This window comes from Lissotriton helveticus, chromosome 3_2 (assembly GCF_964261635.1).
Source record: "Lissotriton helveticus chromosome 3_2, aLisHel1.1, whole genome shotgun sequence".
Taxonomy (NCBI): domain Eukaryota; kingdom Metazoa; phylum Chordata; class Amphibia; order Caudata; family Salamandridae; genus Lissotriton; species Lissotriton helveticus.
The window spans coordinates 71,885,462-71,911,253 of NC_136062.1; the positions used below are offsets into that span (position 1 = coordinate 71,885,462).

At 47.1% G+C, this 25,792-nt stretch overlaps 1 protein-coding gene across 2 annotated transcripts in view; it reads left to right on the forward strand.

Moving 5' to 3' along the window:
• DMXL2 (Dmx like 2) overlaps positions 1-25,792 on the forward strand; it is a 1,907,871-nt gene that overhangs the window by 184,038 nt on the left and 1,698,041 nt on the right. For both annotated transcript variants that reach the window (XM_078684818.1, XM_078684819.1), the window contains exon 10: positions 7,442-7,648. In XM_078684818.1, the coding sequence (XP_078540944.1) occupies positions 7,442-7,648 (207 nt within the window). The remainder of the gene's footprint in view (positions 1-7,441; positions 7,649-25,792) is intronic.

A 25,792-nucleotide genomic window follows, 5' to 3' on the forward strand; every position in this document is an offset into this window, starting at 1 on the left:
ACCGGCGTCAGGTGAGTCTCCTGCAGGAGTGCTATGTGCGCCTGTTGTCTTTTTATGTAGGCATATACTGCATACCGTTTGCTTGCTGTGTGCATTCCCCTTACATTCAGTGTAAGAAGGGTGTAGGTAGTGTTAGGAGCCCTCGTTGTCATGGACGTCATCGTGTATCGTCACTGCTCCTCCCTCCTCTGTCCCCACTCGTCCCGTCTTTTGTGACACCCCAGCCAGTCTCCCCCCAAGGAGCATAGAAAAGTAGGTTAACAAGGAGAACGGTACAAAAAACTTCGGGAAACAGTCCCAACTAATAGGGCCCATTGTACAAGACAATACGTCCAAACTATGCATCTTGCAGTGTCTCTAGTTCGTTACATTGGGGGGTGCTAGCGTTTCTTCACCGTTGGTCGGTGTTGTCGCTGCCCATTTCAATCTGCAGAAAGGGATTATGCCAGCCATTGTGTCCTTTGCATTTTGCTGTCTGATGGTGCCGGAGAAGCCGTGCCACCATGAGGAGTTCCGTCCGGTAACCAACGCCCAATCCAAGTTTATCATATCAAAGTGTCTGCTGTTTGCGGGGTCACGAGAGGAGGTGTTAAGGAGCCTTCACGGGAGGTATGCGTTTCGCTCAGTTCCTCTTCAGAGGTGAAGATGTGTGGGCCTCGATCCTCTTCCGAGCCCTCGTCCATGCGCCTGGCCTCCGCCGCTGCCTGTAAAGCTCTTCTGCGCTCCGCGATTATTTGTTCCAAGCCAGGGGAGTTTCTGGTATTGGGAGCCGATGGTCGGTGGAGTTGTGTCAGAGCAACTCGTTTGGGCTGCCGTCGTCGCCCCCCGCGGGATCGATGGTTCTGCGTGTCCGGTTTGACAGCTAGGTCTCTGATATGTTGTTCCACCCAGTCTCCTGCTTCCGTCGGGTCAGTGAAGAAGTGCGTAGCCTCCTTGTAGATGATCTTCAGACGAGCCGGGAACAGGAGTGCATATTGAATGTTATTGTTGCGGAGGGTGCGTTTCACTGTTAGGAACGTGGCTCGTTCTCGTTGCACTGCTTGCGAGTAGTCCGGGAACAACATCACCTGTTTGTCTTCCACCCTGAGTGCCTTTGCGTGCCTGGCGGCTCGTAGTATAGTGTCCCGATCTTGATAATGGAGCAATTTCAGTAGGAATGGTCGAGCGGAGTTCCCTGGCGAGGTTTCAGCGCTGGGACCCTATGCGCACGCTCGATTGAGAAGAAGGGCGAGAGGTCTTGCGCTCGGGTAAATGTCTTGATCCATGTCTCCATGTATTGTATGGGGTCCATCCCTTACACTCCCTCCGGCAGATTAAGGATGCGGATGTTGCTCCGTCTTGACCGGCCTTCCAAATCATCTGTCTTTTGTTCTAGGGCTTGCACCTTGGCCTGCAGTTCTTTGATAGCTACCTGTTGCGCTTGTGCTTGCGGTTCCAACTCTTGCAGTGTCCGCTCCCCCTGCTTATCTCGATCCGCGAGTTTTCTATGATCGTCTCGGAGCAGGTTGATGTCCGTGGCGAGTTCCCCAAACTTATTCTCTATCGTCACTCGGGAATGCTCTATTGCCGCCAGGACTTTATCGAGTTTGGCCGACATGGCGTGTGATTGCACGGATTCTCCATCCTTGGTCGTCCCCGACAGCCTCAGATGCTGGATCGATAACTGCGCCAACACCCTCGCCCCGCTGAAGAAAATCCCCCAATAGAGACACCAGCAAGAGGGCCAGCTGGTTCACCCCAGAACTCCTAGCCTCCAAGGAAGCTTGCCGGAAACTAGAGAAGAAATGGCACAGTGAACAGACTCCGGACAGCCACGCAGCACACAAGGACGCCGTCCGCAACCACCACCATCTCATTAGAGCTGCCAAGAGGACCTCCTTCAAAGACCGCCTCTACAACAATGCACACAACAGCAAGGAGCTCTTCAACATCCTGAAGGAACTCTCCAACCCCAACTCCAAAACCAACTACATCCCGCCGTTGTAAGCCCTGTGTGACTCCCTCGCCACTTTCTTCCACCGCAAGATAGCAGACATCCACGACAGCTTCAACACCCAAACAGCCCCAACAGACAGCAACACAACATACTCTCCGCAACCCATCGACCACGACCCCCTGCTTGCCTGGGCCAGCGTGAGCATCGGTGACACCATCAAGACCATGAGCACAATCCACTCTGGCTCTCCGTCAGACCCATTCCCGCACCACGTCTTCAACAAAGCAAGCGGCTCCATCGCTTCTCTCCCTCAAGACCACAACCTTCCCAGAAAGCTGGAAGCTCGCCGAGATCAACGCCCTACTCAAAAAACCCAAGGCAGACCCAAGAGATCTCAAGAACGTCCGGCCCATCTCCCTGCTTTCGTTCCCGGCCAAGGTCATCGAGAAGATCGTCAACAGACAGCTAACCCGATACCTCGAAGAGAACAAAATCCTGGACCCTTCCCAGTCAGGGTTCCACAGCAACCACAGCACCGAGGCTGCCCTCATCGCCGCCACCGACGACATCAGGACCCTGCTGGACAGCGGTCAGACCACAGCACTCATCCTCCTAGACCTCTCCGCCGCCTTCGACATCGTGTGCCACCACACACTACGCGCATGCCTCCATGCCGAAGGGATCCGAGACAAGGCTCTGGAATGGACTACCTCCTTCCTCTCCGGCAGAACCCAGAGCGTCCGCCTCCCCCATTCCAATCTGAAGCCTCCGAGATCATCTGCGGCGTACCCCAGGGATCCTCCTTCAGCCCGACACTGTTCAACATTTACATTACCCCGCTCGCACACATCACCCTACAGCACGACCTCAACATAATCTCCTATGCCGGCGACACTCAACTGAACCTCTCCCTCACCAAGGACCCCATCACCGCCAAAGCTAACCTCCACGAAGGAATGAAGGCCGTCGCCGACTGGATGAAGATCAGCCGTCTGAAGCTGAACTCGGACAAGATGGAGGACCTCATCCTCTGCTTCAGCCTGGGACGACTCCTGGTGGGGTCGGCCCGACACCCGCCGAACACGCACGCAACCTGGGAATCATCCTTGACTCAACGCTTTCAATGACCAAGCAAGTCAACGCTGTCTCCTCCCCCTGCTACAACACCCTTGGCATGAGCCGCAAGATCTTCAGATGGATTCCGACAGATACAAGAAAGACAGTCACCCAGGCCCTCGTCAGCAACAGACTCCACTACGGAAACGCCCTGTATGCGGGAGCTCCGACCAAGCTCATAAAACGACTACAACGCATCCAAAATGCCTCAGCACGACTGATCCTCGATGCACCATGCCACGGCCACATCGCCCCCACCTGAGAAACCTTCACTGGCTCCCCGTCAATAAGAGGATATCCTTCAAACTCCCCATCCACGCACACAAGGCACTCCACAAGACCGGCCCAGCCTACCTCAACAGACGACTTTCCTCCTACAACCCCAACCGCCAGCTCCGCTCCACCGACCTCTCACTCGCCACCATCCCGCGCATCCGAGGAACGACCACCGGCGGGAGATCCTTCTCCCACCTCGCCGCCAAGACATGGAACTCCCTCCCACTGAGCCTACGACAGACCCAAGACCTGCTGACCTTCAGGAGGACACTGAAGACCTGGCCGTTCGATCAGTAGCGACCCCTCCCCGGCGGGTATTTAGTGCGCTTTATAAATGATTGATTGATTGATTGATTGAACATAACAATCAATAAATGCAACGCACCTTTCTCTTTCCTTTCTATGTGTGTACCCATGAATATAATCATTAGAACTCTTAAACACGACCACAGATGTTCATGCATAAAGCACTACAATTTCCAGAAGAGATGCTTCAGACTATTGCATGGTAATATGAAATAATAAACATGAGGTCTGCAGATAACTGTTATTAAAGTAAAAGACGGCTGCAACTCTAGCAGATAGAAATAACGCACCTCTGTCTGGCGCGCGAACAGTAGGGCTTGTTCAAGCCATGGTGCCTATGTCACTCTCGCAGGCAGAGTTCCCACCTGGCCGGTTTTCTACTGGCACCACCGGCATTTTAATGTCCCTTACAATACAAAAGTAAACAAACTCACCTAAAGGCGGTATTTTTAGCCTTGGTGACCATACTCGAAACAGCAAATATAAATAGAAAGCACTTGGAAGCTGTTCTAGAGATGCTCAAACGATCCCCGATTAACAATTATAGTAAACAAAGGCAGAAAAGTAATGTTACAAGGGAACACGTACGATCTTGTTTACAGTCCTGTTCAGGATTACATCCAGGTCTTTGCAGACGAGATTCTTAAAAAACAAACGGCCAGAATCTTTCTCAGTGGCGTAACAAAACTTGAGGGGGTCCCCTCCCCTCTACGGAGCTCCACAGGGGGAGTGGGGGGGGATGTTACGCCACTGATCTTTCTCTGGGAAAGGTGGCAATCCTACTCGCAGGTGCTAAAAACCGCTCTCCCTCGAGTGTCCCCAAGTCACTATACACGTAGTGATGCCATGCCGAGGGAAAACATGGCTGCTGGGTGGGAGTGTTTGAGGTTTTTTTTTTATATAGTTTCATACTCCTCCCCCGGAACAGGAGACTTGCCAGGCAAGTTTAGGCAAAAGCATTGCGGGTGTGTTTTAGGAAAGGAGAGAGTAACTTAAATATTTCATGAGAGAATGTAATTTAACAACAACCCTTAAATTACACTTTTGCGGCAGGTCAACCTACTTCAATCCAGGCCATGCTACCAGTGGGACATGGGACTAAACCGTCTGCTTTGTAAATCCCAGGCATTTAAATACACAGTTTTCAATATTAATTATAACATGCATTAAGTATTTTAAGAGCGATCAACACAACCATGCTGTTGAGCCACGAGTACTCATAAAAAATACTTGTTAAAATAAAACACAAGGTGTGCACCCTTGCGTTTCATTACAATAATGGCTGTGTATGTAGCACATACCATAACGTGAATTGCTTTTAGGCACACTTGTTTTATCTACCTGGAATTCGAACCTGTGACCTGTAAGTATATACTGAGGCATTGCCACTGAATTATCTTAAAAGCCTTAGATGGAATTCTTTGAGGCCTGCATTCATCCAAAGAGCAATAGGATTTTGCAGAAATCTGCTTTAGGTGTCTTCATTTGATCAGAGCATTTATTATGACCTTTTAGAAACACCGGTTTCATAGGTGCTGCTATTTTAAATTCAGTTATAAGATCTTTTAGACGGTGCTAGTTCGTCCTAAAGAGCAGAATTTTGTGCAAGCATTTGGAAAGATCAGTGAAAATGTCTTCGCCTATTCACTTTACCAGGCACATTAAGACTTCCAATGGAAAATGTAAGATATGACCTGGTTTGACGTGACCTTTTTATTTTTCTCAAGCATTTACAGCAAAGGAATCTACTTTCACCAGCACCATCCTCTTCCACTCCAACTCCTGAATAAATAAAAGTCTTCAAGATTCTCTGTGCTGGAGCATCGTTTCTCCAGATCATATTTCTTCCACAAAACATGACCACAAATAAAAAAAAATCTGAACTTTCTGCAAAATCTAAACATAAGAAACCCAAACCTCAGGAAGACATGTACTGACAGTAGGCAGTTTCCAGGAAAATCTCTTCGGAATCTCCCAGGGATATAATGCAAGCATTGGCACCACATTGCATGAGGGTAACAAGCGCTCGCCAGGCAGCCGCGGTTTATTTTTGCATCGTGCTTTCACTTTAAAGTGAAACCGAGATGCAAAAATACCCACGCGGCGGAGCTTGTCTTTATGGGGCCATGTGTTACAGATCTCCGAAGTACAGTACAAGTGAATGTAAATGCTGTTTACTTTAACCATTTTTTTGGAAACAAGGGGGAACCCAATAGGTAGCTGTGGACCATGGGTAGTCACTTATTATGAAGAAGAAAAGGTCCAAGGCTTAAACAGATAAACTTTTTCTATTGTATAGACCACAATGAGTTGCTATACGTTTTCCTTGCCCAGCCGGGCAGGGAATTTTATTTATAGATTAGTACGAAAGTTTTTCAATTTTCAAATACATTTTTTACAGTACGCAATTTTTTACTGTAAGGCACAGTCCTGTGCCGTACAACGAGGTTTCAGAAATAAAGGAAAGAAGTAAGCGAGAAATACTTCAGGCAAGAGAGAAGTGAGCGTTTCTAGGCACTGTGAAAGTAAAATGATATAACAGTGTTTCCCAGTACAGAGCATACATAAAATAATACAAATAATCAACAGTACGTCTGCTAAGAAAGGTCGACGTTTCGATCCCGCGCTCTAATAAAATGGGATCATCATCAGGACTTAAATAAATTAATTGCCTGAGTGGAACGTTAATTTACGCCTGGGTAGGCGCTGGTAGTAGAGAATATAGTTGCTGTGGGTGATAAGCGTGGCTCCCACTTTTGATGAGGAGGGCTGGTGAAGGCACCGGGGTCTGGTAAGCGCGGTTGTGAAACTGGTGTTTCCACAGCAGGGAGGAGTCTCAGTAGAGAAGAGGGATTTGAGGCGGTCTGGAGTGATCTGCGATTGTCGGATGGACAATGTCTTTTAAGCGTCCTGAACAGGAGACCGAAAGGGTGTCAAGGGGATGGATCGGTCCGCAATTTTTACCGATTCGAGGCTCGGTTTCCTCAAGGTTTATAGGTGATTTCCAGAGTAGGCGGTCGAAAATAATGCATCGATCCGCAAGGGGGGAACAATGTCCCGATGATCACTCCAGACCGCCTCAAATCCCTCTTCTCTACTGAGACTCCTCCCTGCTGTGGAAACACCAGTTTCACAACCGCGCTTACCAGACCCCGATGCCTTCACCAGCCCCCCTCATCAAAAGTGGGAGCCACGCTTATCACCCACAGCAACTATATTCTCTACTACCAGCGCCTACCCAGGCGTAAATTAACGTTCCACTCAGGCAATTAATTTATTTAAGTCCTGATGATGATCCCATTTTATTAGAGCGCGGAATCGAAACGTCGACCTTTCTTAGCAGACGTACTGTTGATTATTTGTATTATTTTATGTATGCTCTGTGCTGGGAAACACTGTTATATCATTTTACTTTCACAGTGCCCAGAAACGCTCACTTCTCTCTTGCCTGAAGTATTTCTCGCTTACTTCTTTCCTTTATTTCTGAAACCTCGTTGTACGGCACAGGACTGTGCCTTACAGTAAAAAATTGTGTACTGTAAAAAATGTATTTGAAAATTGAAAAACTTTCGTACTAATCTATAAATAAAATTCCCTGCCCGGCTGGGCAAGGAAAACGTATAGCAACTCATTGTGGTCTATACAATAGAAAAAGTTTATCTGTTTAAGCCTTAGACCTTTTGTTCTTCATAATAAGTTTACTTTAACCATGCATCATTTTTGGTAAAACGTTTAGTCATGTACATATAGTAGTGTTGAATGACTATATTATCTGCTTTTCAATAAAACGATTTTTTCTGCCAACAGATATACCATCAGTTTTGGCTGGAACTGCTTTTAACTGTGACGACGGGTTTGGAGGCTTTGTTGTGCACTGGCTGAATAATAAGGAACTGCATTTTACATCATCAGTGGAAATATTTATGCAGTATCTGAAAACAATTGCTGAGCAGGAATTGGAACCTATGGATGTTGAAGAGGATGAAGATGGGTTGCATATGAAATTCGATAGTGGTTAGTTTTCTGAAAGACCAATGTTTTTTCAATCTTTTATTTCATAATTGATGGTCAAATTCTTTCAGGTGTTTGTTTTCTATTTCACATTAATCCTGTTAACATATGTATAATTTCTTGAACGTAGATCATCACTGTATTAAACAGTTCAAAGTATCAGTGGGGAAGGAATTTTGTTTCAAAAAGCGTATGTTCTGTTAGAGAGGAATGGAAATAGAATATTATGGGTGATCAGATATTGTTACGTTTTAAGATTGGAATGAACGGGGAGGGACAAAGTGGAATCCTGAACTAGAAGTGCATGCCGTTTTTGAGTAAAGTAGTTGCATTTTCTAAGCTTGCTTCTAACGTACGACTGCGCAGATTTTTACGAACTGTGGTTTTCTGTAGGGAATATGGGGCCCAATGTATGGAGTTGTCTTTTGCTTGAAGCCTTGTAGCAGAGTTGTAGCATTTGAATGAGCACCGTGTCCGGAAGACTTAACTGATCTTCAGATAAATGAGAAGTCTTGTTGTATAATTCTGAATGTTCTGAAGTCTTACAAGGCATATCTTTGTGATTACAGATGATTCAGAACGTTGTGGTGAATTTGAAGAATTTTTATTGTGTTTATTTAAATATACTTTTCGTATGCTCTAATTCACAGTATCTACTTTAACCACTTTAATAACAAGCAAGTAATGTGCATTTTACATTGTTCCTAATATTCTTCTACCGAACTCTTCTCTGTCAGTAAACGTGTCTGGTTTCTACAGTGACTTTTATAATCATTCTTTATTGGGTCATAACAATGTGACGTTGTTGGTAAATTGGCATGGCATTTTTCTAACCTAAACATTTATCTGTACGGTTTGTAACATAGGTCTCTTGACGTCAAGGCTGACAGTCTCTCTGTGTGCCACTATGGTTGCATTTACTTTGAACATTTCTGCCCCAGTGATGCCTGATGTTGGCCTATTGTCATCACTCCTGGAAGTTATTTACCTTTTATCTATGATTGTACTTGCACTGTCTCTCTGGTGTTCCCCAAGTTGCTTTTGTTTACCACTGATATCCTGTTATGGTGCTTTGCCAGTGTGATGGATTTGTTATCTTCCTTTCCGTTCACTGCTGTTCTTCCAAACAGCCACTAAGTTTCTTATCTTCCCCAGCTGTCCCCTCCTACTGCCTGACTCCTCTCCTACTCTTCCATTACCATTCTACATCGGGCGTCATCTACTTCATGCTGTGATCTCTGCCAGTCCATGTAATTTCTTGAATCCCTCTGGACGTGTTGATATGCCCCTATCGCCAGTGTAAAGGTGTTACCTCCAGTAAGCCTTCTATAAAGCGTAATTGATCTCTTACTGTTCAATCTCCATCCTCAGGATCTAACTTTCAAGCCTGGTACACCAGACACTTACCTCAGAGCTTCCATTCTCGAATGGAACTCCGCAAGGGAAGCTGCCAGATATCTCACCAGGTATGCCTTTTAGCAACTCATTACAGTGAGATGGGAAAGAGTTGGAGCCAAGATTGAGTCTTGGGAAACCGCACTCTGTAGTGGAAATAGACAACTGATGGGGTCTCTCATTAAAAAAAAAAAACCTTGATCTGCCTGTAAAGAGTAGACTAGAAGTAATCCTGAACCATAACCCATATGCCTAAATGAGTGGGTTAGGTAGTCAACAATATGTTGTTTTCCACAAAGTCAAAAGATTCATTGGTCAAGAAGATCTTACATGCAAGGGGGGACTTTAGTGTGATGTGGGCAGTACCAAGCTCAGGTGATGCCATGTATGCTTGCTTTCTGAAAGCAGGCACCCCCACAAACGTATTACCTGTTGCCACACCTGTGTACTGCTGTTGTACACCTAAACTCTTCCATCTCTTCCTCCTCCTTATAATGCCCGGCATTGCATATACATGCCAGTTTCTCTCTCCTCCTGTTCCTGATGCGGTCATCATGGCAGAGAAAAGCAGCGGCCACTTATGAAGTGTAATGCCTGCATTCCTGTGTTTGGAGGGTGGATACCCAGACACTAAAGTGAGGGAGGATGGAGACAGGGCTGGCCACAGAAATTCTATGAGCAACATTTAGCAAGAGTCCTGCCATTTGGTGGATTGTTTCAGAATGGGGGTAGGAGGTGTTTAATTTGAGCTGGTGGTTGCGGTAAGGTTCACTGGCACTCATTTTTGGGCACTGGCACTTATGTTTCTGCATGAGACATTTACTACGACCAAGAGAGGGAAAAACACACATAGTAGAAAGACTGAGGAAAAGAAAGAAGGAACCTGCAAGAGTGCCATAAAGGAGCAGGGAGTGCCTGGCAGTGGATTAAAGAGGCCTGATGTGAATTCAAGACTACAGAGCCTTTGTATGTAGTGCGCTGACATTTAATAGCATCGGCCGTGGGTATCTGAGCATATCTTTGGGCATTGGCACTCCTTCTTTTACAAATTAAGCACTGGGGATAGGTCAGCAGATTCAGTTATTAAAGTTCAGGAAGTTTCTAGGCAGGCCAGCCCTTTTTCAGTCCTCGATTACATTCCTACTTCAGGAAAGTAAATAATAGCTATTTCCAGAGACTTCACCTTTCATTGGGCCTATGTTTTGGGTACTTCTCCTTGGAGTCACCATCACCAATCGCCCCACACTGCCTCCCTCAGAAGTTATTCACTGCTTGCCCTCGTTTCCTGGATTGCCAAGTTTCGAGGGGTGTACTATACAGAGTTTTCGAGCATGGGAGGGAGAACGCCAGAACACCAGTGACGAGCGACTCCAACCATCATAGTTGTGTCCCAGTAGCACCTCTGGCATGTGGGCTCCACCAACAGGACTGGTAGGATCCCAGGAAATTGTGTTCATGAATGTGTTGAATGGAAGCAATCTTTTGCTTTCTTGACGAAGAGAAGTTTAGAGAATGGTCTAAGATTGTGTAGTTTGGAAGATCTAGAGCAAGTGTCCAAAGGGGAGATTTTTGGTCTAATGCATAGGCATTTACCGGTTGTAGCATAAGTGGATCAATCAAAGTGACACACTGTTTGATGAGATTTGAAGGATAGAATAATTGAAGGATGAGGGTTTCACAAAGGTGGGTTTAAGGTAGAAAGTTCAAGTCATTTTTTAAGATTGGATCAGCAGGGCATATCTTTAGAAAGCAGGAGAGGAAAGTCTGGCATTTTTAGATTATTATTTTAGGTGCTCAACAATCTTGGCATTGTCAGTGAACTAATTGTCAACTTCTGATCTAAAATGTGAGAAAGAGAGAGGTGTGGTTTTAGGAGTGGGCTCATGGAATGCTTTGCTGTGATGAAGAGAGCTTGGGGTTAAATAGGAGAGGTCCTGATTTTGTCTTCTGCAGTAACTAGCTTGCATGGTGAAGATTGAGACCTAACAAGGGTTGAATTATAGTAATTTACAATGTGGACCAACACAATGACCTGTACAGGGTTCAGTATTTGCACATATTCGAAAATTTGTCAAAATAGAGTAATTTTCCTTCTAGGATTTGGGCATATTATTGGACAAATGCCTAATTGTACTGAGCCATTGGTTTTTATTGAAGCATATAATTGCCTTTGTACAGAATAGTGATTGTGTGTGTGAAACTGGCAATAATCCGCAATATTTAGTTTCCACTTGTATTTTAGCTAGACATTTCTTTACCAGTATCACCATGCAGGGGAGAACGCTCTCCTGACTTGTGTGGGGTTGCTATGCCCAGGTTGGTGTTTCTTTGCCCACCCCCTTCTGTGTGGATTGGTCGGTGAATAGACACGCCCCTCTTGAGGCGGCCTATATCATTATGGTCATTGCGCTGACGCGCTGCCGGCGCCCCAAAGGTAAGCCTGTCTGCATCAGTACGTAGCTGGGGGCTAGAACCCCTGCCCATTTTAACTCCCAGAGAATGTAATACTCTGTCCTCGAACTCAGGAACTCAGCTCCTGCCATACCAACAGGCTGCTGTAATTCTATCGAGGTAGGTGGCTCCCCCTCATATGCAGCTCATGCCGTTACACTCCCAGCAATCTCGATGATGGACTCGGGGAGAGTAGCCTTGGACCGATAGTCTTAATAAGTTGCCTAACAATAAATTGCTGCTCCCCAGCTAAATACAAACATGAGATTTTTTAGACTCTTGGTGATCAACAACTGGATGCTCTATTCCTCACTGAGACGTGGCTCAAAGAAGCGCCGCCCCGATATCTTAGATGTAATACCCAATGGTTATGACATCGTAAGGCGTGATCGCTCTACCCAGAGAGGAAGAGGCATTGCGATTATTTGTAAAAATACTTTGAAGTGCTCTTTTAGCAAGGTGGATATCTTTTTTTGCTGAGGTTTTCTAGCAATTGTATGCTAACCGGGCTTTTAATCTATCGCCCCCTGGGTTAACGTATAAGTTCACATCAACCCTCGCAGACACCATTTCACAATTTGCCCTACGCCATAATAAGTTGATTATTATAGGTGACCTTAGCCTTAACTTTGAGGAGAGCTCTTGCAACAGGGCTAGACGGCTAATTGGAGACTTGAAGACCCTACATCTTGTACAACGAGTCTCCGGACCCACACATGTGAGGAGACACACTTTAGACCCCATTTTCTCCAATGTGTCTGCATTTTTGGTGGAAACCCCCATCCCAGTTCCATGGTCAGACCACTGTATGAGCCCTTTTACTCTCCCACTCCCTAATTCTACCATTGTAGTATCGGCTACCAAACAGTACTCTCTAGGAAATTGGAAAAGATTAATTCTGAGACCTTTATGGAGGCATTATCAGTCATCAACCCTGTTTTGGGCAAGGACATGGCTCTAGAAGATACCAACATTGACAGATGGATCACAGAAGCCTTAGACTGTATAGCCCCTCTAGATGGCAATCACGAGCCTCCCGTTCTGCTCCATGGTACAACGAGCCCTTAGATGCAGCCAAGTAAATATTTAAACGTCTTGAACGTGCTTGGAGGCAAGATTACAGCCTGATCAGCCGTTCCAAGCACAAACAAGTGCACAAACAATACCGCAAGCTTATCAGAAGTACTTGCAGAGAGTTTTATTCACAGAAAATGAACAGACCTAATAAATCATGTAAAGAACTATTCACCGTAATCAATTCCCTACCATCCCTTGAACGTGTCTCTGCAGCTGTAACTCCCTGTAAGGAAAATTGTAACAACATTTCTACTTTCTTTGCCTCAAAAGTTGCTAAGATTTATGACCTGTTTCCACCTGAGGCCAAGAAGTGGAACGATCTACTAGCCACATGAGAAGATACGACCAGTCAGTATAGTCTTGTGAATTTTCACTAGTCCCTCCTTAGACTAGCTACAAGGACTCTTCTTACAAAGTATATCAGGATTTCCTCTTGTCCCAACCCCACCCAAAATACTGCGCTTAAGCATGAGCATGACCTTCTTCCTCCCCCACCTTAGCCAGCTGATCACAATGTCAATTCACTCAGGGCGTGTTCCCCCAGAAATGGAAGCAGCCAACTGTGCTCCCCATTCGTTAGAACTAGATTTCATGATCTTGGAAAATCTAAGGCCCATCTCACTCCTTCCCTTCTTTGCAAAAATTCTTGAAAAAAATGTCAATAATCAACTGACATTTTTTATTGAAACTAATGATTTGCTTCATCCGTCCCAATTGGGATCTAGGGCAGATCACTCCACTGAGTCAGCTTTACTATTCACGACCAAAACCCTAAGACAAAGTGCTAATGAAGGTCATACCTCAGCCTTGATGTTGCTAGATCTGAGTGCGGCCTTTGACACCGTGTCCCACAGCCTCCTGATTCAGAGGCTGGAATAGAGCAGTGTCAGTGGCACTGCTCTACGATGTCTTGCCTCTTTTTTCTTTCTCACTTTCCAAGTCGCCCAGAGACTTTTTGTGTCAGAGACTCTAACCTTACCTTATGGCGTTCCGCAGGCCTCTATTTTGAGCCCCACCTTGTTTAACATTTATATTCACCCCTAGCAGAAATCGTTTAGAGACACAAGGTTAAACATGTGTCATATGCCGATGATACTCAATTGATTGTGACTCTTTCCTAGGCAGGGGCGAGCCATCAAAACTGTTTAAATCTTGCTTGCCGGAGCCGGCCTTGTGGATGGCTAACAGCTGTTTGAAGCTCAACGCCAATAAAACAGAGATCCTTATTTTGGGTAAGGCTTCATCCATCTGGTCATTGGCCTGGTGGCCCTATGCTCAAGGTCAGTTTCCTGAATATATAAATCTTAGTTGAAATCGAGAACAATTGTTGACAACTCCATCATGTATGTCCAAGCCCCAAAAGTATTCACGCAAAAATCAACGTATTTAATGGACTCTCCATAAAAACTGATCAAGTCGATTGATGGATCTCCAGCCGAACCATGGCCACCAAGTGTAATCAAAAAAATTTCTAGCAATGCCAGCTCTCATCCCAATTGGAGTAATCATTACGTTATCTCTCTCAGCTGAAGAGAATCCCTTGCAAGATCTAACCTCACCTGGGACTCTCACAGAGTTCTGGCCTCTACAGCCCTAGTGTTGTCTATGCCATTCAGCTTTATATTGGGCTCCTAAACCACCTAGTCAGTAACTTACAATGGATCCAAAATGCTGCAACAAAGCAAATGCTAAACTTGACCACACCACACCTGTCCTTAGGGACCTGTACTTGTACTGATTCCCACTTGCACATATCTCTTTTAGAGTGCTCTTCCTTTCCATGCATTCTACAGAACTTAACCCATCTTCCATTCAGTAAAAATGTAGACTGTAATGCCAAATGTGGACTTTCGGATCCAGAATACCACCACTTCTGATCATACCCCTTATTTGAAACAGAACAAAAAAAAGTATATTCTGTGGGTCCTCTGTCTTTGTACAGACCTGTACGCTCTGGTACATGCTCCAAGATAAAATAAGGGTAATCAGCATCTACACTGAGTTTCGAAGTGTTATGAAGGCAAGTCTGTTTACTGAAATATAATACCAACTAGACTATATTCTAAAGAGCCATAGATTGACATAGGCAAGCTGCAATCCTATCGCTCACACTCTTCCCGCTTCACTCCTTTCATAATTCTGTATTGTGAAATGACTCCTCTCCACGTGCATATGTTCAGTGACACTTCAGGCACCATGGTTACAACACAATTCCAAACCTCATCAAAAGCACACATAATGCCCCTAATTATAATCTAAACATTTTCATCCATGCACTCAGAAATGCACGCAGAAACTTGATGGAAATCTGAATCTGCAGCCTTATTTGGGGCAAAGTGCATTAAAAGTTATACAAAGGGTGCAGCTATTTACTCGACTACACAAAAGTGCTTTGGGCCTTGTAAGGTGTAAGAAAGCACTATACAAATGCCAATACAATATTTTGTGTGAAATGCATATATTGAGATATATCGATAATTCTGGGTGTTGGGACAGAGAAGGTGCCTCTGCATGGCGCTGCAGAGATTGCACCCCTGCCTCGCAAATAACCATATAAGCTATATCTTTTCGACCATTTCCTTGTAGTACATGAGAATCATGTTTTCACTGGAGGTCATTTCCTGACATGGACTGAGACCCAGAGCTGGGCTTTGTGGTCCAAAGGGCCCACCAGGGCCTTCCTCTTTCTCAAATGTGACTACCTCCAGCTCACTGGGCTGTAGAGATCTGGCAGTTGTAAGAGTGACACGATTCTAGAAGCAAGGCAGGTCTTTTTACCTGTCTCCTTCTAAATGTTTGTGTCTAAATATTGCCTGCCACTCTCTTGCAACTAGGTCTTCAGTCATCCATGTGGAACATGAGTGTCACATCTGCATACATTACTGTGTGCTTAGGCCTAGTGAGCACAAGTAGACTGCATTTCTTTCCATTCCTGCCTTGTCCCCTCCCGCTTTCCCAAACCTGCTCCCCCAAAAAACAATCCAGGGATAGTGGGTCTGAAAGAGGAGTGTTAAGGAGAGGAGATACAAGCTATGGTGTTTTCCCCCGCCCTTTCCTGGCTCATTGCTCTCTAGAAGGGCTACTCTCATAGTTTAAGAGTTAGCTAAGTGGGTCTGTATCCCTTGCTTTTGTGCTCTTGTTTTCAGATGCTCCTCACAAGAGTCCCCCAGCTCTAGCCCTCCTTCCTGCTCACAACTTGTAACAAGGACTTGGACCAATTTGAGTTGGAATCCACAACTGCTGTCTGCAACTTTAATATAGAGATGAACCCGATAGTGACATCTAGCCACAAATTCCTTACTTTAGAATTTTCCCCAGGCGCAAGACTGTATCTGGAAACCTTTTTCACACATGTCCGTGTGTCAGGAGAGGGCGCCACACGACGCATTATCGATGTCACTATGCAATGTGGCATCAACAGAGTCCATATATTCCTCTTTCTGGCATGTCCACATCAGTTCCTTCTTTTCTGCACTTGCAACGCGAATCCGGAGCGGTTAGGGGGCCGTTTTTCGAGCCATCGCCGCATGACTGTTAGAAACCATGTGCTTTTTGTGATGCCTTCAGGGTGTAAACCCTGTAGATCTTGTGACCGACAAATGTCTGTCACTGATCCTCACACCATCTGTTTGTGGCTCTTGGGAGACCACCTTGACTGGAAGGACTGTGGTTCCTGTCCGTGTCTTCGGCCAAAAGCGTTCAGAGAGCATTGAATGATGCTTCTGGTGGCGTTACTATCTGAGTCACTGTGGCCCCGTCATTCCTCATCCAAGTCCAGAGACCATTTGAGGAGCCATTCGGGTGAGGGGCTGTCTTTGTCTAGGAAGGCTCCAAAGCTCCAGCGGGCGAAACATAAGTTTGTATGACGCTGTCTCCCAACCTTCAGTTGTAGAGTGTTTTTGGGAGTCGTCCCAGCCCCCCCCCTGCCTCTCCCTCCCCCCTCTCTCCCCCAAAGCCTCCCTAAATATCCTGGAGCTGGGGTGACACTATCCCAAATGTGGGATTATTATGTTTTCGTGCATAACGTCTTTAGGCCTCAATTCCCCTATGGTGCACTTTCTAGCCCCAAGTAGGTAGGAGGTTCCCCTACTGGATCCTCTCCGGTGGGTTTGCCCTTGCCGAGAGTAGGGCCCTCTGAATCCATTATCGCATTTGAGATGGCGCTGGTGTGCAGCGCTTAGGAATCTTCACCTTGGGCGTCGGAGCTGTGACGTCGACGGCGCCCATCGACGCCGTTCCACGTACTCTTCCCGACGTCGACACCTCGCTACACCTTCATAAGATCGGCGCTGAATGAGCAGTCCGCTTTAAACAGCCTGTTTCTGCTTCTCCTGCAGGAATTCCCAGTTTAGAAGGCAAAGGAGAAATTATAGAGTGTCCATACCCTTTGGTCAAGAGTGTGCAGCCTTCCTTGGAGCCAAATTGGCTGACTAACCTGGGTGAGGCCTCCCCAGTTTAAGATTTGCCTTCCCCATCTGGTATGGCAACATAGGTGAGTTCTCTTATGCTGAGGTAGTAAGGTTATTTACAAAAAGAACAATTGATGGACAGAATGCAGAACAATGTCATACATTCACCCCAGTACAGAGATTTGGGCCTAAATCCATAGTTTTTTTTTTGCTCACCATGCCATTCCAGTTTGGACCCAACCATATGCAAATCAGTATTGACCCTGCGCCCAATGGGAACAATCCAGCCCGAACTGCCAGGCCAGGTCCTCCCTAGACTGGAAGCAAGCATCTTGGGGCCGGTTTCGGGCTTTCCAGTGGTGTGGAGAGCATGGGACTCACATCTGAGCATACCCATCCCACTCGGGGTGACAAATGCAAAACAACAGTTGATGGACAGAATGCAGAACAATGTCATACATTCACCCCAGTACAGAGATCTGGGCCTAAATCCATCATTTTTTTGCACTCCACACCACCCCAGTTCAGACATGGCCATATGCAAATAGAGTGCAAAAAAACGATGGATTTAGGCCCAGATCTCTGTACTGGGGTGAATGTATGACATTGTTCTGCATTCTGTCCATCAACTGTTGGTTTTGCATTAGTCACCCCGAGTGGGATGGGTATGCTCAGACGAAAGTCCCATGCTCTCCACACCACTGGAGTCAAGCTATCCTGGCTGAAGACGGCTGATAGCCAGAAACCGGTCCTAGGATGCTTGATTCCGGTCCAGGAAAGACATGGCTTGGCAGTTCGGGCTGAACTGTTCCCATGAGGTACAAGGTCAAGGCTGATTTGCATATGGCCATGTCTGAACTGGGGTGGTGTGGAGTGCAAAAAAACTATGGATTTAGGCCCAGATCTCTGTACTGGGGTGAATGTATGACATTGTTCTGCATTCTGTCCATCAACTGTTGGTTTTGCATTTGTCACCCCGAGTGGGATGGGTATGCTCAGACGTAAGTCCCATGCTCTCCACACCACTGCAGTCAAGCTATCCTGGCTGAAGACGGCTGATAGCCAGAAACCGGTCCTAGGATGCTTGATTCCGGACCAGGAAAGACATGGCTTGGCAGTTCGGGCTGAACTGTTCCCATGAGGCACAGGGTCAAGGCTGATTTGCATATGGCCATGTGTGAACTGGGGTGGTGTGGAGTGCAAAAAAACGATGGATTTAGGCCCAGATCTCTGTACTGGGGTGAATGTATGACATTGTTCTGCATTCTGTCCATCAACTGTTGGTTTTGCAGAAGAAAGCGTCTTTTTATTTTCTTGCGAATGGTATCAACTAAGGGTTTGTGGTGCTCAAATCACCATCTTCCCATCTTTCATGAACAGGCAGACTGCTGTCAGAAAACCAACATGATCTACAAACCTTTAGCATTTTACTGGAACAAAGCCTATTTTTCCGTTTGTTTGTGCTATCAACTTGTTTCCAGTTAATGCTACAAATTGGTGTGAAACGAATAATGGATCCCAGAAAGCTATACATTTTTGAAAAGTAGATAACATTCTGAATTTAACAAGGGGTCATTTGTGTAGGTCCCTTCAAGGTTTTCCTATAGAAAGTAACAGTTAAAATAAAACTAATATTGAAATTGAGTTAAAAAAAACAGCCATATATGCCTACATTTTCACCTACACCTTCTTCTAACTATGTGTGGGATTTCGGGAGGTTTTCCTAATAGATCCACAGACACCTGGATAGAGGGCAAAGCCGGTTTTATTGTTTTGTACAGTTTTCGCTGTTGTACAGGTATACGATAGAAAGGAAGGGGATTCCCTGCGTCTTCCGTCGCCTCCCGTTCCAGACCCCGCCTCCTTAGTTCGTGGTGTCGTCTGGGAGTCGAAGTCCAGGCTTCCGCCGTTGTGGCCCACGAGCCGGGTTCCGATGGAAAACAAAGAAAAAGGGAGACCAATATTACTGTGTTGTCCGCTACTCGAAATTTCACACAAGGAGGGGGTGGTGAGGGAACACTCGTGCGCTTTAAAATCCCGCTATCGTGGAGGTGCAATGTGAGGGGGGGTGACTCCGGGGATTACTGTGCACGGTTTGGCTCACTGGGGTGTGTCCCGCCTTCTCCTGGCCCAACCCAGGAAACGTGACCGTACCTGTCCTAGCCACACTTCCCGAGAAGCGTGGCTGGGCGATCCGCCTTCCCGTGGGCCTCCTGGCTTGTCGCGGGTGTCTCTCTCCTGCTCCGGCGCTGGGTCTCGGTCCTTCTCGATCCGTCGGGTCTCCGCTCCTGCTCAGCTCCTCCGCTCCTCTCCACTCGCCTTTGTCCTCCTTCTTCGTCTCGTCCTCCTCCGCGCCGTCCTCTCGATATCTCCAGTCCTCTCATTCCACGCTCGACCTCCACTCCGCTCCGCCTTCGCTCTCCAGTCTCCACTCGCCTCCTCCGGGTGTATCACACACCTGTCTGAGTTCCAGGGGGTGTTTTACCTCGTCGAAGGGGGCCGGTCTTGCATCCGGATCTGCCCACTTAAAGAAACAGTCTTCCTCAGTGTCGGTCCCAGGACTGCATACGATGTCGGCAGTCTTCCAGGTATCCGTGTGCTGCGTAAAGAGAGGAGATACATGAGTAGGTACAAGGGGGGGGTCCGGGACAGGGACCCCCCCGTTACACTATGGTAGATTTTTTTAAAGCAATATACTATCATGTCCACAGGACCATTCTGATTGTAGGTTCACCAAGAACCTAGGTACTCAGAGCCATTGTCCAAGTTGTACTGTGCAAGGGTTTTTCATTGTGTACCGGGTATACAGCAATTCATTTGGTAAGATATAAAGAGTGAAAAATAGATATCAAGAAAACCTATATATTTTTGAAATAGGATGAAGATAGGGAGTTTAGAAGCAGTGGTTATTTGTGAATGTCTGAATTTGTGGGTACCCATATTACCATTTAAATTGGAGGGTATTTTTCAAAATGACAAATCTTTTACATACTGTCTTACATTTGAAGGTATAAATGCATAGAAAGACACTTGTTCTACTATTCTGTGTTCCCATGAGTCTCCCAATAAAAATATCTCACTTTTGTGGTAGGCGTGGAGCTCGCGACAGGAAACTGCCCAAAACTCAACATAGACTCATCACATTTCTCCAGTAAAAACGGACCCTTTTTATGCAATGTGGATTTTGGGCCGTAGCTCAGCCGGCACCTAGGGAATCCTAGCAAACCTGTACATTTTTGAAAACTAGACACCCAGGAGAATCCAGGATGGAATGACTTGTGTGACTCTCACAAGGTTAAGTAACTCAGAATCCCCTGCAAACCCCAAACTTTGTCAAAAATACACATTTCCCACACATTTCTCTGATGGAAAGTTCTGGAATCTGCAGGGAGCCACAAACTTTCACCCACCCAGCATTTCCCTAAGTCTCCCGATAAAAATGGTACTTTACTCCGGTGGGTAGGCTTAGTGCCTGCAACAGGAAATGACCCACAAATTATTGTGGGGGCATCACATTTTTCTATCACAAAACAGCATGGTTTTGCAAGGAAGTCACCTGGTTTTTGGTCCCACGCTCCACGACTATCTAGGGAAAGCTACAAAACCAATACATTTCTGAAAACTAGACATCCGTGGGATTCCAGCGCAGTGTGGCTTTCATGGATCCCCAACAGTTTCTTATGTAGAATTCCCTGCAAACCTCAAATTTTCTGTATGGGAACAATGCACCAGCACAAATTTCCTACCACCTAGCGGTCTCTGTAGTCTCCCGATAAAAATGATACCTCACTTGTGTGGGTGTCCAATGCAGAGTCAGCCTAAAAAAGTATATAAATAATAATATAGTGCTTTCAGCACACCGTGTTATGCCCTCTAACTCTTTTTTGGCCCTTTCCAGTCACAGGCCCTTGGCCCACCCACACAAGTGAGGTGTCATTTTACTCGGGAGCCCGAGGGGGAACACTAGGTGGTGGGAAATTTGTGCCGGCGCGATGATCCCTCAGCTTTTCCACACCGAAATGTAAGATCACTTTTTAGCTAAATTTGATGTTTGTAGGGCATTCTGGATAATAAAACGCTGGAGGATCCAACCAAGCCACACCCCCAGCCAAGCGGCATCCATGCACACCACCAACCAAGCACCATCACGCACATCGCCAGCCAAGTGGCAGTCCAAGCACCCTGCCAGCCAAGCGCTAGTTCACACACACTGCCAGCTAAATGCGAGTCCACACACACTACCAGCAAACACCAGTACGCACAGACCTTCAGCCGAACACGTGTTTGCACACCCACACAAACTTTCACTAGTGTCTAGTGGTTTTCTGCCCCCCCTGGGCTCCGGATTGGACACGAAGATACTGGTATCCCGGGCTACTCAGCATGGATTTCGATCCCCTGGTCTGACTGCCTCTTCGGTAGGACCTTCTGTTGCAGCGGCAGGGGACGGTCTCCCCCCGAACCTGTCCAGCCTCCACCTCCATGCGTGGAGATTTAGCGGCGACAGTTAACAGCCTTCGATCTTCCTCCTGAAGTCTGTGATGTCATTCTGACAGCCAGGCGTCTCTCCACTTAAATGGTATATGCCTGCAGGTGGAACAAATGTGTGGCATGGTGCACAGCAAAGGCTGTGGATCCCCTCCCTGCCCCTCTTTCTGAGGTCCTTCTGTTCCTTATTTCTTTGACTCAGCAGAGCTCTGCTCTGTGCACTATCAAAGGTTATCGTTCGGCTATCTCTGCCTTTCTATGGCTTCCAGATCAGCCTTCTCTTTTTATATCCCCAGTTGTTAACCGCTTCCTGAAAGGCATTACGCACATGTTTCCTCCCGTGCCGTTCATAATGCCTCAATGGGACTTAAACTTTGTCTTGGCATATCTGATGTGCGCTCCATTTGAGCCTCTTCATAACTGTCCTTTGCGTTTTCTCACTCTAGACTGCTTTCTTGGTAGCTATCACCTCTGCCAGAAGAGTGAGTGAGTGAGCTTCAGGCTCTTTCTTCCAAACCTCCTTTCTTTTCTGTTTATCTGGACAAGGTGGTTTTAAGGACCCGTCTTTCTTTCTTGCCAAAGGTTGTCACGCCCTTCCACATCGGGCAGACCATGACTTTGCCCACCTTCTTTCCGCCTCCGCATCCTTCAAAAGAGGAAGAGAGGCTCCACTGTCTGGACCCAAACGTGCGTTCTCGTTCTATCTGAAGCGCACACAACAGTTCTGGGTGGATGACTAACTCTTTGTTGGCTACGTGGACGCCAAAAAAGGTTGGGCTGTGCACAAACGAACCATCTCTCGGTGGTTTGTTCTGTGCATAAAAGCATGTTACTCGTTGACCAAGAAGGAGCCTCCTGTGGGGCTGCGTGCCCATTCTACCAGGGCAACAGCAGCCACTACTGCCTTGGGATGCGACGTTCCCTTGCAGGACATTTGTCAGGCAGCTACGTGGGCTTCGCTGCACACGTTTACCAAGCATTACTACCTTGACAGTCCAGTCCGGAGAGACTGCTTCTTGGGGCGTTCTGTTCTCTGTGACTTTCTAGTATAATCTTGTTCGCAGACCCACCACCGGGGTTGGTATTGCTGGGATATCTATTCTAAGGTAAGGAATCTATCACTAACGTGTCTCTTTCAGATGCACAAGTTACTACTTGTGTAATGATATATCTGTAAGAGAAATTAGTTAGTGATAGATTCCTTACCGCTTAGAATCCTAATTATTCTCCCTACGCATATCTACAATATTTTCATCCTTAACTCGAATCCAGGAAAATAAATTGAACCATCTGGCTCTCCAAGTTATTTTAAACTTCACATTCACCACTAAACACTGATCACTACTGCTTTTAACCTAGGGCATATACCTTCTGGTGGAGGTTGCATACCTACTAAACCTGATGATTATGCAGTCACGTGAATAAAGGGGCGGAGAACCAAGATATACCGCTACCACGAACAACTTTACACGTGCATGAGGGTTTTTTACCATGGGACATACAATTCACCTGTATACCCAGGTTATACAGGACAAGTGATCCTCCCCCACTAACTGATTTGTGAGATTATATACCAAGGAAATTGGATGGATCACGATTTTTTCTTCTCCTCCGCATTGATTTATGTATGGTATACACCATCAGTTCCCCTTGAAATATTCAGGACTATGTACCAGGGGAACCATGCTCGAACTTCCAAGTGGAGCTGCCTGAATTGTTCTTTGGGGTAAGAGCTGAGCAAGTGCTCAACAGGGATACTGGAGATGTAAGAAGTTTGCGGTGTGCCAAGGAGAGATTTGCCCCACTATATGAAGGTGAATTATTGTAGGCCCTAATTTCATAGGCCTGAGGACAGAGGGTACTTGGGATCTTAAGGCTGTGCAAGTTCCCCAATATCTCTCTAGCGCCTCAAAGGCACACAGTGCTGAAAGAATTCACCGGAGCACCATGCAGAAGTCGAACGCTGTAAGAAACTGGTCCGCCGCCTGCATCAATCACCTAAAAATCACCAAAGTATTATGATGGAAAGGTTAACACCGGGAATTTAGTACTCAGTTGGGGTGGGCGCCTAGCTGTTTGAATTGCAGGTTTGTGTCTAGACTTGAGGAAAATTCTCCAGCCACACACAGCACTGTGGCGCGAGCACCCCAATCTCCTATCACTTCCGCAACTAGTGATAGTGCTGTCTCCATTTCTGTAGTAGGGGATCTCTGTGTATAGTCATATTCTAGTGAATAGTCTCACCCATGTGCGTGGACCCCGGAGCAATCAAAAATAATCTCTTAAGCTGTCTTCATTGCAGTCCTGCATAGACACTTAAGAGAAAATTAAAGACAATAATGCAGCCTGTACCTACAAGGCTACACTGTCCAGTACTTCAACTAGAAATGCCAAGGATATAACACCAATAACACATTTAACACAATCTGTCAAGTTTCACCCATAGAGAAACTTTCCTCCCCTCACCAAATCCTTGGAATGATAGAGAGGAAGGGATGGACAGACAAGCCTCCATAGGCTGCCATTATGTGTCTGGAAAAGGGATACCGTGCCTTCAAGGAACTCTCTAGAGACCCATGGTATCCCAGCATGCACAGCCCACTCCTTTTACTTTCAGTTCTTTTTTCCGGCTCCTGCTAACAGGACCCTGGAGCATTGAACTCTCCCTTTTTGGGTGTTTTGTGTAATTTTTGGCACTTTTAAAGTGTTAGAGTGTGTTCACTCGACGTATTTTTGCTTCTTCTTCACTTTGCTGGAATTTTCTGGTGATTTTGGCCGCTCTTTTGTCAAATATGCCTGCCTTATTTGATAAATGCCCAGAGTGTGCCAGGAAGAAGGCAAAATCTGATAAACACAGGGTGTGTATCCTGTGTCTCCTTTCTTCTCATGTTCCAGGGACTTGTGAGATCTGCCTGCAGTTTTTCAGTAGGACCCTGAAGGACTGAGAGAAGATTAGGCTCCAAGGACTGGAGCAAAGAAAGCAGCACGGTCAAGGTGGGTCTGGGCAGGAAGGGGTCTCTTCCTCTGCCCGTGCTGCGGCCTCTGGGGGGCTCCCCAGTAAGGAGAAGGCCGGAAAACACCACCGGTCTCCATCGGCGACGATGGCCTCGACGTTGGCGTTGAGAGGAATGACCGCGGTCTGCTCCCCGTCTCCCAAGGGTTCTGGGTCGAAGCGGCTTCGACGTCGAGGGGATTGACGTCGAGACCTCCGACGAGGTCGACGTCGAGGACTGCTTCGTCGTCGAGCCATCATCGACGTCGAGAGGGTTCAAGGAGGCGCAGGCACTTGCCGTCGAGGTGTCACTGTCGTTCACCATAGACGTCGACTCGACGTTCGGCGTTGAGAAGGCGATCATCGACGCCGAGAAGGCGTTCATCGACGTCGAGAAGGCGTTCATCGACGTCGAGAAGGCGTTCATCGACGTCGAGACTGCGATCATCGACGTCGAGACGATGTTCATCGACGTCGAAAAGGCGCTCCGCGTCGAGGAGGAAAGCATCGTCCACCAGGAGGCGTTCCAAAGCCAGGATTGCGTCCTCGGTTTCCACAAGTCCACAGTCGCGGCAGCGCCGTTGCTCGGCTACCAGCAGTACGGCCTCTAGGTCCCCCCCTTCAGGTCAGGCAAAGAAAAGAAAGAGAGGGGAAGAGGCTCCGGGCTCGGATCACTCACAAGTCTATTTGCCCTCAAAGCCGAGGTCACCTACACCTCCTCCGTTACCCAAGGACCCTCCTCCACGTAAACCGATGCCTCCTCCGCCACCTGTTCCTCCTCATCGTCCTCCGCCTCCTACCCCACCACCTCCGCCGAGGTCTTCCTCGTTACCACATCTCCCGATGCCGCCTACGGGGCCACCGCAACCTAGACTCCCGTTTCGGCCTCCACAGCTCCTTCCGCTACGGCCCGTGGACCGTCCGAGGCTGCGGAGGTCGAGATCTCGCTCCAGACGGAGGGATAGATCCAGGAGTCACCGTCGCTCTTCTACGAGATCCAGATGGCGCCATAGGAGGGACCGGTCAAGGTCCCGCTACACGGATTCATCCAGTGCCAGGGACTATTCACCTACCCTGTCAGACTCCCCTCGGACGAGGGTGTCTCCAGTAGATGACATAGTCTCCTTCCAGGACGTGTTGCTGCGAGGGGCGACTTAGCTGGGCATCACGCTCACTGATTCCCACGCCATTGATTTCCGTCATTTTCAAACTCTGCACAAGAAGCAGTTATCTCGCCCTTTGCTGCCCTTGGTGCCTGGGCTGGTGGAACCTGCCATGGAGCTGTTCCTCACTCCTGCGGCTACGAGGTCGGCACCTTCATGGGCTGCAGAAGAA